The 17,284-nt window shown below is 53.1% G+C and overlaps 1 protein-coding gene across 1 annotated transcript in view; it reads left to right on the top strand.

Annotated features, from left to right (window-relative positions):
* The window catches only part of LOC122382331 (flocculation protein FLO11-like), a 45,561-nt gene that overhangs the window by 8,542 nt on the left and 19,735 nt on the right, over window positions 1–17,284 (top strand). Inside the window, exons 5-13 of the mRNA XM_043367525.1 lie at window positions 5,784–5,913; window positions 6,351–6,589; window positions 11,819–11,941; window positions 12,641–12,748; window positions 13,744–13,899; window positions 15,203–15,310; window positions 15,654–15,879; window positions 16,304–16,407; window positions 16,847–17,116. Coding sequence (XP_043223460.1) covers window positions 5,784–5,913; window positions 6,351–6,589; window positions 11,819–11,941; window positions 12,641–12,748; window positions 13,744–13,899; window positions 15,203–15,310; window positions 15,654–15,879; window positions 16,304–16,407; window positions 16,847–17,116 — 1,464 coding nt within the window. The remainder of the gene's footprint in view (window positions 1–5,783; window positions 5,914–6,350; window positions 6,590–11,818; window positions 11,942–12,640; window positions 12,749–13,743; window positions 13,900–15,202; window positions 15,311–15,653; window positions 15,880–16,303; window positions 16,408–16,846; window positions 17,117–17,284) is intronic.

Raw genomic sequence — 17,284 nt, 5'->3', positions numbered from 1 at the left:
TAGATAGCTACGCAAATTTATTGCAGCTGCAATGTTTTACTTTTATTTCTATGTCCAGCCCAGCTGCCTCAAAAGTCTCAGAACCACATTTATATTATTTGAATCAATGAACACCTCTGACTTTGTCATATTGATAGAGCGAACCAGTGTCTGGGATTTAGGGCGCCGTTTCAAACGGACAGGCGTACGTATAATAAACACACTTCCGCTATATGTATAGTCGACTACAGAATGATGTTCCACTTTTCACAGGCAATTATTTGCCTGGAGTGGTAGGCTGTGCCGCATCACACGGGCTGAGTTCACAAATTATAGCTTTGTCCCAATGCTTACAATCGACACGCTTAATTGCGTGATAAACGGCACAACTTAGCGCTGCGGTCAACTGATAGCTTCTGAGGAGTGGAACATCATTCTGTAGTCGACTATACATATTATACTCGTATAGTCGTGGCCAAAACGGATATTGACTTCACGCCGGCTGATCGAGTCACCATACCGATAACGCCTCTGTCTCTCTTGTGGAATGAGGACCAATGAATGACGTTCACAATGAGCGAGTAACTTTGTCGTCCAGTAGTTCCAACTTGTTGGCCGCGGCCCGGGGGCGGTCCCCGGTGTTTGCCGGCCCGTTGGCCGTCGGACAGACTGAGCCGGTGGCGCTCAATACGGTCCTATCTGCGCCGGCCGCGCCGCTGCCGCGGCCCCTCCGAACAGAGCTCACTCACCGCCGCACACCTCCCTCACAGGCCCGGCAGTACACTGAGTAGAGATGCATACAATGGGCAAGCGTGAAATGTAACTAAGCCATGTGTTAATTGAATATTACAATGAAATTGATCGAATCGCCTTCAACAAAAGGCAAAAAGCCAAGTAGTCAATCAATCGAGGGCGCAGCACAGGATTGGTTCCTTGTTTTTTTTTTTTATAGAGTGGGAAATAGTCTGACGATCTGCACCTACAGAGCTATTGGTTGATTCTCGCAGTCATTCTAAACCACAACCCTACCGAACACTTAACATGCAATGCAATACACCCTCGCTAATATCCTTTTCCCCGCGAGCTTCGCGGCAGGTGGCGCGGTGATCCATGACGTTGCTACACAGAAAGCATCACCATAAATCGATTAGTTCGCCAGTAATATATTTCCACACACATTTCCAAAGTTCCGTTTCCAAGCCTGCCCGGCCCGGCGCGTGGGGTGGATGAATAATGGCCTGCTGACGGGTGTCCGTCTCCACTCACGGGTCGGCCGCCGCCTGTTGATTCAGTGTTCAACATTCGGCTGGTTTCACGTGCTCTTTTGGGTCTAACTGAACGAGTAGTTAACTGAATTCCTACTTACAGCTCAGCACCCGCTTCGAAGCGTCGTTCGCCTCCATTATCGGCAACAGATACTGCGTGCTCTATCCTCTTTGCTCCCGTATTTTGGCGTCACGTCGCCAGATATTTTTACATTCCTCTGAATAGGCACCCGTGCTCGCATACATACACCAGACGTAAGCAGAAATTATCGTCCGAATTCAGCCCGACAATAGTTTGTAAACAGTGGTCTATCCGTATTCCGTACAACAGGGAACACGAAGCTTATGTCATTGACTCGTTTGGTCATTTATCGCGTCATCTGACGCTCTGTGCAGAGGTGAACTGAAGCCCGAAGCCCACTGCCCATCCCCCACCGATCCTCTCCGGACACTCCTACCGGTGTTCTGATCAGGTGGGCGCCCCTCCGGCGCCGGTTGCTGTTGTTTGCCGTGCTCAGCTGCAGAGCAGTAGGTAGTCGCTAATCAGGCGGTCATCGTGGAGATTTCTGGCTACTGGCGGGTGCATGGAGCTCCTAGAAGACATTCGTTTGCTGTGCACTGCAGCTTTTTACCATATCGTGGATGATAGTGATGTGGATGATTATGACCATGGTCAGGTTCAGCTATCTCTGTCCGTAGCACATGGCTGTCGGTCGGCCGGCCCGCGGCGCCGGCCCGGTGCGCTGATGTGCTGGCGCGGCGCCAGTTCGTATAGGTAGCGGGCAGCGGCAGCCCTGCGGCGCTCCGGCGTGGTCGGATGCCCTCACGCTGACCGCGCCGCAGTTACTATGCAGGGTTTTGCACTGTAGTACGTTGCACGTGCGGACGCCACGCTACCTTGCTATAAAAAGCTATATGCTTTGAAGCTTGATGCAAATAAAAAAACAAACTGACCGAGTATCTGCCTTCATCACACCGTACTAGGCTGAAGGATCACCTGCAGTCTGCACTGTGCACACGCGTAATAAGGTAGATTGAACATTCCTATTTTTACATGCGCAGTTTTAATCGTCATGACATAATTTTAATGAATTCTTCTCAAAATTCGCGATCCGTTCAATCAGCCAAAATAACCTGAAATAATGGGCGTAAACCCCACTCATCATCCCGTACGTGAGTCCCTCGGCGGAGCGCACCCGGCACTTTCCCTCATGCAACTGGAGCGCTCGTTCTGTCAGTCCGGTGTCCGGTGTCGGTCCGTTGCCGCGGGGTGCGGAGGCGGTCGGTCGTCTGTGCTCGTCTTTCCTGCTCCGACGCTTCTCACCGTTCGGCGCGGGTCGGCAGCGGAAATTCCGCGTCTGGTCTCCATGAGCCCGTCGAGATATAACCGGTACAGACGCTGGGGGGGGGGGGGTCTCAGCTGCAGCGTCGGGCGGCATTTGTCCGAAATTCGACTCGTCATCATCTACCATGAGCGTTGTCGGTGTGGGGGCATGGTGATGTGGAAATGCTCCGGTGCATTTGCGTTTGTTGCTCAGATCAGATTATGACTGCCCGCTGTCAGTTTATGTGAATAATTGTCCCTGGTCATGCAGAGTGATATCAGAATTGTGCCGTTTTAGCTCCACAATGGACTGAGTAATTTGTGTTCTGGCTCGGGTACATGTCTATTTTTGAAAAATTGGTTGTTACTAACCACCCCACCCGGTGATTGTGAGGACCGGTGGTCAGCCCGCCGGTAAACGCATATCGATCTGCTCGGTGCCGTGCCCGGTGTTCGCCGGCCCCGTTTCTCTGACATACCTACTGGCCCTGTCCGGTGTGGCTGGAGGGCTGGGCTGGGCGGCACACCTCACCACCGTGGGACGCCTCCCGGCCGCCGGAGCCGCCGACGACGCCTTTCCGCACCACCTGTAGACGCGCCACCCTCCCTCCCCAGGGAGACCGTGCGTCGCCGCGACCCGTCCGTCAGTGCCCCCACCTTACGCAGTCGGGTCGCGTGTCACGCACTGGCCGGCGCTCGTCCCAGTGCGGCCGCGGTGGCCGCATTGATCGCGCTATCTTGAGGCCATCTCGGCACGGCGGTCAGCGCCGCGTTTTTGTCCTCTCGCCACCTGCATCTCTTGGCTGCAGGAAGAAGGCAGCGCCTCTAACCTCGACGCCTCTGGCGATCAATTACGGCCCGTTTTCCGGGTATTGGAGCGGTTACGAGCGTGTTCGGACGCTGCCGCCCGGGGCGGTTTGCTGCGGCGGCGGTGTCGAGGCGGGCGGAATACCGGTAATCGGCTGATGCACGCTCCGGCGCTGCGAAAACAGCAGGAGAGAACGCTCCGGGAGCGATCCGAGGGACGGCGGCTGATCGGGTGCTGCTCACGACCCAGGGTGTTGTGCAGCTCCGTGTGGGGCCTGCTTCTAGTAGGGTCAGCAAAAGGTGTCTTGTGATAGAGGGAAATGGACACATCTAGCGGCTTAACGTCGTCGAACTGAGATGTGGGGCTCAAACTTCAGACGGGAGTTTGTGAGATCGTTAACCTTTAGGTAACGTCAGCTCACTGCCAACGCACAACGGAAGTGAAACAAGGTGCTCAGAAACAGCTAAATACCTATTCAATTATTCATGAAAAGTAGAACAAAGTCTTGGAACAGCTTAATTTTTATGAAGTCACGACCGGAAAAGCCCCGGCCTCATACATAGATTTTCCACATTCTCTCCCACACACTGGATAGTGAATCGTTTGAATTCCGGTTTAAACTGGTTGATGCGGATCGCTCCGGCTCAGTCCGGTGCGGTGAGAAGTGAGTACCGAGTACCGATCCCAGTGAGGGGGTGACACCCGACCTCAGCGACGTCGGGACACTCAATGGGCGACGATCAACTTGACCTGATGGCAATCGGCCACTCGAGACTAGCTCCCAGACAATGATTGAACACCGCTGGCGGTCTGTCTGCAATCAGTCTGCTGTTGAGAAGATGGGCAGCGTGGTTGGCTTCATTAATTCTTCGAATCATTAACGATATCTTCCGATTGATTATCAATGTCTTGCTTTGAAGTTGACGCCAGTTTAGTTTGAAAACAGCTGTCTAAATTGATGAGTGGAGGAAGCCAATAGGCCTGCACGATCCGCCAGCAACAGTTTCTTCAGGCTGTCTCATGGTTTTGAAGCGTATGACCTCGGTCGCAAAGCGCGTGTCTCGAAGAAAATCCCTTTGCAGTGACTACTGCGGGTGTCATTACACGACCGTATCGTGGATACGTCCAGCGTGAGTCGTTAGGACGACCTGAGCTGCCACACAGTTCACCCTCCTTTGTGCGTTAGCTCGATGCTTCACTGAGCCCCGTTGGGGATTGGGGAAGTGCGACTGGATCCCCTGAGCCGTTTAAAGGAAATAGTTCACTTTCACGAAATTATTTTTTTTGCAACGATTTATTATTTTTTATGTTCAAAATAATCAGGAAAGAAAATAAAACCTTTTTATAACAAAAGATTTTTTTTCTATATTTTGATATAGGAAGAACTTTTCAGTTTCTGTAAGGCACAGCGATCCAGTATGAAAAGAGCATGGGTCCCGAAAATTCTTCAGAAACAGAGAAATTATCGCAGCCACCGGCATTTGGGCGATCTGCTCGATCTGATAATGTTCCCCTATGTCCTAATTGATCAGTACGAGAATTTCTCTAGAGTTCTCGTAGATAATTTCTCTAGTTTCTGAAGAATTTTCGGGACCCATGCTCTTTTCATACTGGATGGAAATATATGCAAGGCACACATCCTCAACGGAAGACACCTTTTTCGGGACGAGAAATAGAATATCTTTGCCTAGGGTGATCGTTGGGCTGTAAAAGCTCCTGATTTATGCTCGTCTCAGCCCAAGCTACGGAACTGCTATTCCAGTTCAAAACCCATGTTAAAAAGTGAACTATTTCCTTTAACGGACCGGTCGTCCCCACGTGCCGGCGTAATATACTCCCCGGACCACAACCGGGCTGGCACGTGCGCTCTGGTCACCCTCTCAGCCACACGCACCGAAGTCACGAGCTGCGCCGGCCGCCTGGACCGGCTCCGGACGCTAAGCCTTCCGGTCTGCCGCTTCTCTCTTCGATACCGTTTCAGATCAGGCTGCGGTATTATGGGAAGGTACCGAGAGATCGCGTTTGGATAGACACGGGTACATACGCAACGGACCGGATATCAATGTGGCCTGCTCAGTGATTAATGATTAATGATCAGTGATTAATGATCAGTTTCTCGGCACGGTGTACATTTATGTTCGAAACGCACCGCACTCTATTTATGCATTTATACTTTATGTGATACGGTACACTTACGCACGCACACGGTCAACCCTACCGGCGCATATTTTCACACCCAATGCGGTGTTTTCCAGCAGTCTTACGCCTGTTCTAAGCAGCCCTCACCTGTTTTTACCGGCCTTAACCTGTTTTTGCCGACCCGCACCAGTGCAGTCCTTACCTGCCCTCCCCGCCCTGCGCCGCCTTCCGCCTTCCTGACCAAATGTGTTGATGCGTATGTTTCCAGGACGACCGCGGCCGGCTGATCCGCCGAACCATCATGCGTTACGTCAACCTGTCGTTCGTCTACACCATGTCCCAGGTGTGCACGCGCGTCAAGAAGCGGTTCCCCACGCTGGACCACCTGGTGGAGGCCGGTGAGTGCTAGGGGGAGGGGGGGGGGGCAGAGAGGGCTCAGGTGACACGCCGGGATATCGAGCGCCGTGATAGCGATAGCTCGCGAGGGGTGCTCGGCGCCAGAAGCTGACGGTAATCGGTGATTAAGTTGCAGAATGCAGAGTTTTGGCGAGTTCGGCGGCGTGGGAGTCTTGCGGTTTTGGTGCGTTGATGGGCTCGTTATGGAATCAGAGTGTATAACGACGATCGGTGAATAATTGAATATATCAGTAAAGCGCAGCGCCTGTCTTCGTTTCTTGTCGCCTTGTTTCTTTTCGTGTTTGTGGTGTAATGTTAACATTGAATTAGGCCATATTTTTAGCGTTAAATTCCGCAGTCGGTCACCTGCAAACCTCGCCGCTCCCCATCGGTGTCCCCTTGTAATTCGAAGTTCGAACTCTAACCGCTGCCTCCTCAGGTATAATGACCGACACCGAGAAGAAGATATTCGAGCTGATGAACAAGAAGACGCCGCACCTCAAGTACTGGATGCCGCTGGTCTGGGCCGGCAGTATCGTGACCAAGGCGCGCAAGGAGGGCCGCATCCGGGACGACTTTGCGGTCAAGACGCTGGTCGACTCGATCAACACGTTCCGATCGGGACTGGGCAGCGTGCTAAACTACGACTGGATCTCTGTACCCCTCGTGTACACTCAGGTCAGGACGGAGGGGGCGGGAGAGGTGGGGTGGGGGTGGGGGAGCGCGGGAGGGTAAGAAGAGGTCGGGAGGACAACTTGACCGCTAGCCTACTTTTATCGAATACCTATATCCAAACGATGATCGCGAGATGAAACAGGCAAATGACGGCCATAAAAGCAATGCCGATATATCGACTTGCCATTAGACATTCTTTCGGAAAAAAATACATCATTTCTCAAGCTGCCAGTTGTTAACGGCGTAATTCACATTTCTCTATCTTTTCAAGCTTGATGGGCAGTCTGATCCTCTGAAATTTCAACGTTTTATCCAGATGCATCCATCTGTAAATTGAGGCATGGCCGGGACTAGAGTCCACGTTACAATTTCAGCTCCACTTCATCTGCTGATCTGCAGCCCACTTAGTACCCGTTTAAATCACGTTCAAGTGCCGTTCCGATAAAGCAGTGCAATATGCTGCAGCCCCATCAGCGTGATGGCTCCCTCGCCCTCAGACGGCTGAACAGTTGTGGTAGATTGTAACTGTTCAACAGGTGACCGTCGGGATAAGTTAGTGTCGGATAGCGCTTTGATCCAGCGTCGTTTGTAGCTGGGCGTGCAGTTGCTGTCTATCTGTTACAGTACGTTTTTCGTTTGAAAAGGTTCAAGCGTTCCGTCCCCCGAATTTTTAGATCTCGTCTATTCACTCATCATGTCTATCGCGTTCCGGCCATTGCTCAGGCTATATAATCTATGTAATTGGCTTTGTAGCTGCTCTGAACGATTTTCCCCCTGATTATTCCGTGTCAGCGGCGGGCTGTTTTCGCTGGCCGCTGTCTCCTTGACGACGGCTCATCATGCGGGCTCACGCCGCGCGGACAGCAGCTTTCGCTTCACTCTCGCTCTGTAACCATCACGTGTGATGCTGCCCCCGAGGCATGGTAGTCCATCAATGTGATACAGACTGTTATCCCGACGCCAGGCGCCATCGCTTCCCGGCGTAAAACACGAGATCAACCGTCATTGCTATTCCCTTCCGTCGACTGCAGGTGCGCTGCATGCGTGCCCGGCCGAACCGAGGCACCGATAGGGCGGGTTAGCGGTGTGCGTGCCGAGGTCGGCCGACCCTGACCCGAGGCCGGCACCGATTTATGACCGCGCTCTGCCGAGCCGGAAACAAAACAAACACCCATCGCGCCCGGAGTGCGCCGCAAGTGTTCTCCGTCCTTGCGCCAGCTACCCGAGCTATACGTTTGCGTCTGCCTCACTTCCAGCTGAGATGCAGACTGAGATGCCTTCCGCTTCAATAAGTTCTTTGTGGAAGGTCATACCGAGGGTCACGGTGCATGTAACTACCCACCGTCGCCGCAGCCTGACTACCGGCGGTTTTCGCAGGTCTCTCTCTCTCTCTCTCTCTCTCTCTCTCTCTCTCTCTCTCTCTCTCTCTCTCTCTCTCTCTCTCTCTCTCTCTCTCTCTCTCTCTCTCTCTCTCTCTCTCTCTCTCTCTCTCTCTCTCTCTCTCTCTCTCTCTCGCCTTTGCTCACCCGTGCTGCGTCGCTCAATAAAAGCTGCTCTGGACGGCCGATGCGAGTAACATGTCACATTTTCTGTAGTTCTATGTAGTTCTTCCAACTGGATGGCGGAACATCAGCTGCGCTGAAAAATTGATGCGACCGCCTTGGTTGGAGCGCAGTTCTCTGTACGAAGCAGGCGTTCATCGTAGCTCATCATTGATGTCACGAGCCGTAAATTCAGGATTTCGGCGACGATCAGCGAACCCTCCAACCTTTTCCGACAAAAAGAAAAATTAGAATACGTATCGACACCAGATATGCCGCAGGCTAATTCAGGAAGGTCACCTCAGTCGGACATCCAACATTATGTAATGTATAACGATATGCACTATTGTTTCGTGGCTCGTAGTACCATCGTCGGATCCGTGGCACGTTTCCGTAAATGTTGTTAGCGCGTACCTGTCACGGCCGCAGTTGCCCATTTAGCCGTGCGTGCGTGCGTGCCGCCCCTCCCTCTGCTAACTTGTCTCGGGGGAGGGGGACGGATGGGACAACATACGTGTAGTCGCGGCGCCGCACGATGTCCGGCCTACTAACTGATTGGGGAAGGGAGAGTTACCACAAGTCTGACTCGAGCGGTCAGTATCGGTAAGGGCATCAGGACTCGTATCTCGACGGAAGCAACAAAGATCTCAACAAGAGGCTTTTATTGTATAGCTACTTTTTGTTTTCTTTCGAGTGCAATCTGTTGGAAATTCGTTAGCTGGATCTCCAATTTGAGCAATTTTAGAAGTCATCGGTTGATTTTAGGCACCCATTTAATTTCGTTTGTTGATTAGCAACAGACTATTTCATCCGGTCAGCGGTGGCCAAACTGACCTTCAAGATAGGGTCATCTCGGCCCTGGCGACTGACGGTCGAAAGGATCTCCAAGGGACCAATCGACCTCTCCGTGATGACTTACACCGTTCCTAACGACCTTTTCTGACGAGCTGATAGCATCTGCCGGACCCGTTCAGCCAAGCCTCCAAACAATAAACCCTCCTGCCGGTCTGTGCTGAGGACTGAGGTCTGTCCTGAGCCGGTAGCGGTTTGCAGCCGCTAGGTCTGCCTCTGCCTCTGCCGGTGCCCGCCGTGCCGGACGACGGATCACGCCCCTCCGGATTCATGCGAGTCACGTCCATCTGCAGTTGTTCGGTGCCCCCGGTTATGTCTCTACTCGACGACCAGTCGACTAGCGGACCGTTTTATTCTGGAGCAGGGATGATTGGTGATTCTGACGATTCTGATTCAGACGACGATGATGTCGTTCGTTTATCAAAGACCGACGCACTACGCCGTGTTAGGTATAGCTACCAAGGCAGGCGTTTATTTTAATGAAGCACTCAGGATTTCAGCATCCATTGAGTGCCCGAAAATATACTTCGCCAGACTTTGCTATCATTGTAAACGGCTCCATGTCCTAGTCCCTCCCTGATTTGGGTCGAACCAGGGGATCGACCACGCCTTGGGCTATGCACGTGTCATGAGCGCTTGGCGTCGCGGCCGGGCGACTGCAGCCCTAACGTCGCCATCGCTTGCCAGGCGGGCGCTGCCGGTCAGTCTGCACAACTGCAGTCGATCTGCGCCTACTCATCGGCCGCTGAGGGCTGGGGGAGCGTGCTACCTCACCAGGGGAGGGGGACGCGACCGGTGCCATGGCGGCTGGCGACGCGCCGAGAGAGAGACCAACCGACGGAGGACGGTCGGGATGACTCGGCCCGGCGACTGCCAGCGCGGCACGAGGTGGGGCGCGCCCCCATACCGCGCCCCCGCTGACCCCGCAGCCGCGTCCCGCCCCCATACCGCTCACCTGATGACCCCTCCCCCGGCCTACCCCATACCGCGCACCCGCTGACCCCCACCCCCGCCCCTCCTGCTATGACACAGAAGAGGGGGTGTTGACAATCGGAACAGCCTGCTGCTCGTAATCCGACGAGATCGGTAATTGGATGCGCTGTTGATAGAGCAGGCGCGTGCCGAGAACGTCCTTAGAGACGGGCGGCCGGAATGGTGCGTTTCTGCGCGGGTCTGGACGGGAGCAGACCGCGGGACGGGCGGGGGACCATTTGGTGACCGGATGTCCGCCTGCTGACCTGGTCAATCGTGACGTCACCGGTGTTGTGTAACGTCATTAGGTATCTCTCCCTGCAGCAGGTGACCGTACGGATGTCGACGGATGGGTGTTGTTTTTGGACCCTGCTGAGAGCGGGCGGAAGAGCGAATGCGGGGGAGTTTTCAGCAGCTGGTTGTAATTGATGTGACAGGACTTGGCTCAGAGGGCTCAGTGAGGCAGTGTTTCGGATCTAAGTCGATGTGGCTGTGAGCGGAGATAGACAGTGATCCAGAAGATCGGAGACGTCAGACGGTCGATCGATGACCCTGAACTTGCAGCAGTCCATCGGTAGCTCGTCAGTCCACTGCCAGGAACCCGACGTCTGTCTGCGATTCAACAGCAGACTGATGACGTGCCGGGCTCAAAACCTGTCATCGGGCGTTTTTTATCATGCTGGATATCGTTCCTCACATGTTGCAGGGATTTATTGCATGCTGGATTATATGACCGGGCGATTTCTGCACGTTGGGCGGTTCACACCGGCCAGGGGAGCCGGTTGCGGCCGGCGGACAGTGTTCAGTGGAAGACGCCGTGTCTGGATCGCGGCGTATGAGGACCTGTTGCGGCGCCGGGCCGGCGTCTGTCGGTCCGCCGCTCCCGGCGGCGGCAGCGCTGGATTTTCCTCGGCTGTCGGCCGAAACTGACGGAACGGCCGGATAACCGGCGGCGCAGAAATGAACGGACTCTCTGACCCGGCACAGCTGGGGCGTCAGAGAGAAGGGAGGCACGTCAGGCTCGCACTTCCGCAGAGTGACGTCTCGTGATTATAAGAATTGTAAAAGATTATAGGAAAGTAGAAAGAAAAGTTTGAAGAGATTCGTCAGAAGTTTGTACTGAATTCTCTTCTTGCTTTGGATCATCTAATGCAGCAGTTCTAATAAGTCATGGATTGCGCACCCCTAAAAAGCGTTCGAACTATGATTTGTGCATTTGGTTTGCCATTAACTTCACTGAATTTAATTCAGCATGGCTTTAATTTTCCGTAATTCACATGCCACTGTCACATTTCCATGTGCAGGGAAGTTACTAGTGACTAGTTTCATGACAAAGCACCATTTCACAGGCCAATAATAACTGATAACCCATGACAAGGTACCGTTTCGACCTCTAACTCGAGACTCATTCATAATTCCACTTTGAGCGCGCCAGCGTGTTTGATCTCTCCTGTGCCTGGGCCCTGCCGATTGATATGGTGATTTCTGCCGTCACAGCTAAGAGACGGTTAAATTTATACAGTTCACTCAGCTTGCGACGAAATCGAGTTATGTGTTTGATGGCTGTGATCAATGCGGCATCGCCGTTATGGTTTCTGATAAATGGCTCGAAGTGCTTAGATAAGCAGCCGAAGCACCCTTACGTGTAGCCGATAGTTACTGCTATCCCAACCAATCTGTGACCTAACATCGGACCTGGTAATTGACATTATATTCTAACTGATCCGGTGAGTGACCCAGTATCTGCCCGATTTGCCCTGACATCTGACCTGGTAACTAGCCGAACATCGTATCTGACTCCTGACCTGACTTGTACTCGCTGACCTGACCCGATATCTGACCTCCGCCCCGCTCCCCCGGCCGACAGACGGTGACGCTGGCCGTCTACACATTCTTCATCGCCGAGCTGATGGGACGCCAGTTCGTCAAAGGAAACGAGCCCGACCATGAGACCATCGACCTGTACGTGCCCATCTTCACCTTCCTACAGGTCAGTACACTGTGTGATGCCGGGCCGGTGGACGCAGACGTCTGTGTCGGATCGTAGTGTGGCGTTTGATGATGTGGTATTGAAGACTTATGCTATCCATCAGTTATTAGAGCGCCACACTGGGCGTGTGAATCGAAAAGGTGGGTATTGTTCTGCTGTTTTTTTATGAAAAACAAACAAACATGGTGTCGTATGAAGGCCAGTCTGCCCTGGACGTTTATTTATTTTTGAAACGAGAAACCGACTTGTGGACGTGTGCCTTACCTCATTCATATTTCGTCGCTTTCCATGTGTGACAAGTCTGATCTTTCCATCCGGCAAGTTTGACGTGTCAGTCTCATTTGACCATGTCTTGGCAATGTCCCGCTGTAATTTTTTATGTTATGGCAGCCATCCTGAGCTCTGGGATTTCTCGCCACAATGCCACTGAGCTGGTTTTGAATTTTTGATATTACCAGTTCCCGAGAACCTGTCGGAATGCTGGTCGACTGACTGCTGACATATGTTTTAGTTCAGACTAACCAGGCGCTGGTCGGACCTTTCTGTATGTAACTAGACTTTCTAACCAGCCCTTAGGGGATCAGAAAATGTTACTCTAGCTGTCGTCTAAGGGAATCTGAGTTCGTCTGACCGGCCCCAGGAGCAGTGCCGCCTGTCTGCAGCTGATCACCGAGCGCCCTTTTCTGTCTGGTTTTACAGTTCTTTTTCTACATGGGCTGGCTCCGAGTCGCCGAAACTCTTTTCAACCCTTTCGGCGACGATGATGACGATTTCGAGATCAACTGGATGATCGACCGTAACCTGCAGGTAAGTCTCGCGGGTGTCGCAGTGACTCGCTCGAACCGACCTGTCTCCGGGATCCGTGCCCAGACAGAGGTGAATCAAGCTCACGGAAGCCGCACCATACGTCCCGTTCTTCCTGTTTGGTCCGTCATGTGTTTCTGAGAGCCACGTCTGTCGTGTAACGAGCTTATGGATACGACTTATGATGTCACTGTTATATTTTCCGTGACTAGACGAGTAGGGATTCAGGTCTTCCCGAACAAGTGATATCCAGTTTGTTTCGTCAGATTTTGGGAACAATCAGGCGCGTGCATGTCTTACTCTTCGTTACCTGGTAACCGTGCAATTTTACTGCCGTTCACGATTCACCGTACATTGAACACATTCAGTAACCGTCGTTAGTTAGGACATTTAGGGGCTACTCAGCTAATGAAGTAGATGCATTACGAGCTGCTGCCGATAGTTTGGGAGGAAATTGGAGTACTCAGCCGTCCAATTTGGTTCGATCTCGCTCCTTCGAATGCTCCATTAGCCTGTACGGACGCCTCCGTGTGGCCGAATATATCCTCAAATTGCGCCTAGCGACCTGCACCGTATCTTTTTGCACGCGGGGATAAGGAATCAAACCGGTATTGCGCATTGATTTTGGTGGATATATCTGGATTGTACCAGTTTGGCGGTGTAGTGTGGTCCCCGCTCGTTATTGTTCATCACGCATCGCTGCATCTCATTACTGCTCTCGTCTTGGAACGCAAATGAGACGGCATGTTCCGTTATCGCTGTAAAAATATCATTGAGTCTGATTATCGGCAACACCAGTCACCAACTCATGCAATAATATTACCAATCTATTTATCCCATGGACTAGGTGCTGACATGCCGCTCACGTTCTTTCAAGTAAGCAGGGAGTGAGAAGCCCGGCAACCGAATCCCTTTAGTCACCCACCCTCATCGTCTGTTAGTCGTTCACTCGTATCACCCGCGTCCTCCTCGTCTCACCCACCCGTCACCGTCGCCAGGTATCGTACATCATCGTTGACGAGATGCACGAGGACCATCCGGAGCTGGTACGCGATCAGTACTGGGAGGACGTGATCCCCGCCGACCTGCCGTACACGGTGGCCGCCGAACAGTACCGGCGCGAGCCGCCGCAGGGCAGCGCCGCGCAGATCGACGTGAGTACCGCATGTATCGTGACCCGTCTACTTCAGCTGGGACATCTTCTCTGGGTGTTGCTACAAATGGGAGACACTAGGGTTACCCGCGTGCTCCGCAACGCGAAGAAGGGTTATTTTTGACCCGTGGGTATTGGGTTGGTCTGTGTCGATTTGGTTGGTATCCATGTCGTTCGATTGCTTTTTGACGGCCAAGCATTTTGTAATAAAACCAAAAAAGATACATCGCATCGAGGTGCCCGTGTCGTATTATCATGCGTTCTACTTTAGAATGATTCGAAAACTGGTGTGAAGTCTTTTGATGGCCATCGATGAATTTCGCTAAAAATGACAATGCTATGGTTTGGAACATTTACATCTTTAAGAATACTGCTGCTCATCATGCAAAAATGAAGAGTGAATATTGGACAGAATTAAATGCTCTATCCAATGGTACCATATTCAAATGCCAAAGGTATCAGGTTATGCAGCAAAACGCGTGTAATTAATAAAGTGGCACATCATTGACAAACACAATTTTCTCCCGAGATTTGTACCACCTTGAATTGGAGTAATCAGCTTTTCACAATTTTCTCATGAGAGGCGGTACATTTTTATTGCTAATAGGCGTTCTTTCGGCTCGCTCCGTCTGACGGTCACCTGAAAATAATATAAATTCCAAAATCCGTCCAAAACGTCAATTTTCCACATAAAAGTGCCCTCCCCGGTGCACGTGGCGCGTGCCATCCCCTGCACCGCACACCATTCGATAGCCCGTTCAATTATCTACACGATGCTGTTTTCCCCGTGCCGATCGGACCCCTGGTCGCCAAGATATGGCACCGGGACCGGAGCCGTGTCGGCCAAATTTAGCCGTTTTCGCCCGATTTCGCACGCCGATTTATACATGTAAAGTCTATGACGCGAATTTGCACTTTTTGAGCACGCGCCACGCGCCCCCTATCAATCCGATCGAGCCCAGACCCCCCAAAAGCACGTCGCGCATCCTTGATCTATAAGTTGTGCAAATTTCAGGGCGCTAGGTGCAACGGTCTGGCCTGTAGTCCACGCAAAGCACCACCAAGTCGGGACCTCGGTAACGGACAGACGCACCCTCCTCAAATAGTAATATAGATTCAATTTTAACACGATCGGCTTCTTTGGAGAAAGTATTATGCAGTTTTTCGTGCCAGTTAAGTCTGTCTGTCAGCTGTAACGTCTTGTCTCGTAAGAAACTGACCAATGACCCTGACGGTTTAGTTTGTTATATTTAACGCCAGCCCTGCTCTGTAACTGACTCACCCCGTTGCTGGTCGGTGTGCAGGTCAAGAAGACCGAAATGGTGGTGACGGACGCTCCTCCGACAATCCCGGAGGGGGAGGAGCCCGAGATCCGCACGCTGGTGACGCCCAAAGACGTGGAGGCCGCCCAGGTGGGTTGATGAGAGTGGTGCACCGCAGCGCGCTAGCTAACGGTACAGCCGTACTCGGGTCCGAAGCGGGACCGCTGGGATGGCTCTTCGGGGGCAGCTGGGGTGTTCGTTATGAGCTGATGCTGATTGGGGTTCATACTCGTCACCGTTTTGTTGAAAGCTGTTATGTGTCGATGGGCTACAGAGCTACGGCAGTTAAGATTATCAAATGTGTAGAATACGCATAAATGGTTCTCACTGAATTAAATTAAAGTTAAAACTCTTTGCTGTGAATGTGAGGGACAATGCCTTTCGGTTCGCCGGTCGCAGTCCAGCTCACCGTCCCCGCCTCTCTCCCCGGCAGAGTTCGGTGATTGCCGACTTGCTCCGTCCCCCGCCCACCTCCGCCATGGATATCGGCGGCTCGGGCAGCCCGGGCGCCGGCGGGGACCCGCACGAGCCGCTCTCCCCCACCGTGGTCGGATCGGCCACCACCTCGCTCGAGTCGCGGCTCTCTGGCGCCATGCAGACCGCCTCACTCAAACGCTCCGTGCGGGGGCTGATGAACAAACTCAGCAACCGCGTCAGAGGTGAGTCGACACTGTGAAGGAGCAGGTGGGCTGTTCGGCTGATTTTCAGTCCCGCAATGGGTGACATTTGTGCGGGTCGCTCATGGGTCTTAGCGATTCGTACGGTCTTGGACCATGCCAGTCAGCACCACTTCGTGGCGTTGTTTGATATGTGTGACACTGTGACATTCATTACGCTGTTTGTTACATCACCATGTCGGTGGCTCAGACTTTCCGGTCAGTTCTATCATTGTCGCGTCAGACCGGTGTTGTGCTAGCGCGGGGTAACATTACACCGCCTCGGCGAGAGTTTCCATTGCGTCACACGCCAGCTGACCAGCCTGACGTCCTGGCGTGTCACCCGACACTGTGTGTAATCTGACACGTTCTCTGACACTGTGTCTCATCTGACACGTTCTCTGACACTGTGTCCTGCGTACCCCAGTTTCAGACACCCCGACCAACGTTCTGGTGACGCGGTCTAGCAGTCGTGCCTCGAACGACTCTCGCCGGACCAACCCGCCCCACTCACCACTCATCAGAGGAGAGGTAGGAGACGCCGTGCCGCAGGGGGAGGGGAGGGGCGGGGGATGTCACAGAGGGAGTGAGAGAACCTCAGAGGGCGGGGTGTGTTGGTGGGAGGTGTAAGCTGACGTGTTCCGTTGGAAAGTTGGCGTGTTTGACGCCGGCAGTGTCCGTGCTTATTAACTGACCAATGCGCCGCCCTTTCACTAGTGAAAAGCTAACAAACTTTCGGAGGAAGTGGTGCTATGTCTAAGCAAATTGAGCTCATAACAGTCCGGTAGCGCTTGTGTCAATAATTACGACTGGACGCCGCTGCTGGACGTCATCAGACACCATTTATACATACGTTGTCTATTTATTTGTCTATGCATTTGTTATTCATGCCTGGAAATTAACGGTGCTATTGCACTGAAGCTCTTGTTAACCTACTACCCCTCCCCGTCCCCGTGTGTGTGTTTTTCAGGACGAGATGTTTGTGATGTCGGACCTGGACCTGGCGGCCGGCAGCCGCGGCTCGCTGCCGGCCGACTCTGCCAGCCAGGTGGGCGGCGAGCCGCGCGACCCGCTGCTGGGCCGCACCACCAGCGTGCCCGAGTCGGAGGAGTGCGGCAGCCCGCAGCGGCGCCTGTCGGGCAGCTCCGAGGGCAGCGAGGACCGGCCCGCGCCCAAGTTCCTGCCCGGAGACTACAACTTCATGATCACCACCGTGCCGGAGGAGGAGGAGGAGGAGTCGGTCAGTGGGAGGACGGGAGCAGCGGGAGGACGGGACGGGAGGAATGGAGGAGGGACCGGGGAGTGTCTGAGTGCCGAGTGACTTCTGAATGACTGCCGTGTGTCGGGTCCGCGCAGCCTGTGGGTGCTGGTCAGTGCTTGTGTGATCGAATGTGATGCATTGATTTAT

Source organism: Amphibalanus amphitrite, unplaced genomic scaffold, assembly GCF_019059575.1.
Source record: "Amphibalanus amphitrite isolate SeventyFive unplaced genomic scaffold, NRLGWU_Aamphi_draft 000011F_arrow, whole genome shotgun sequence".
NCBI classification, from domain to species: Eukaryota; Metazoa; Arthropoda; class Thecostraca; order Balanomorpha; family Balanidae; genus Amphibalanus; species Amphibalanus amphitrite.
The sequence above is the reverse complement of the archived record's forward strand: the minus strand, read 5'-3'. Positions and strand labels throughout refer to the sequence as shown.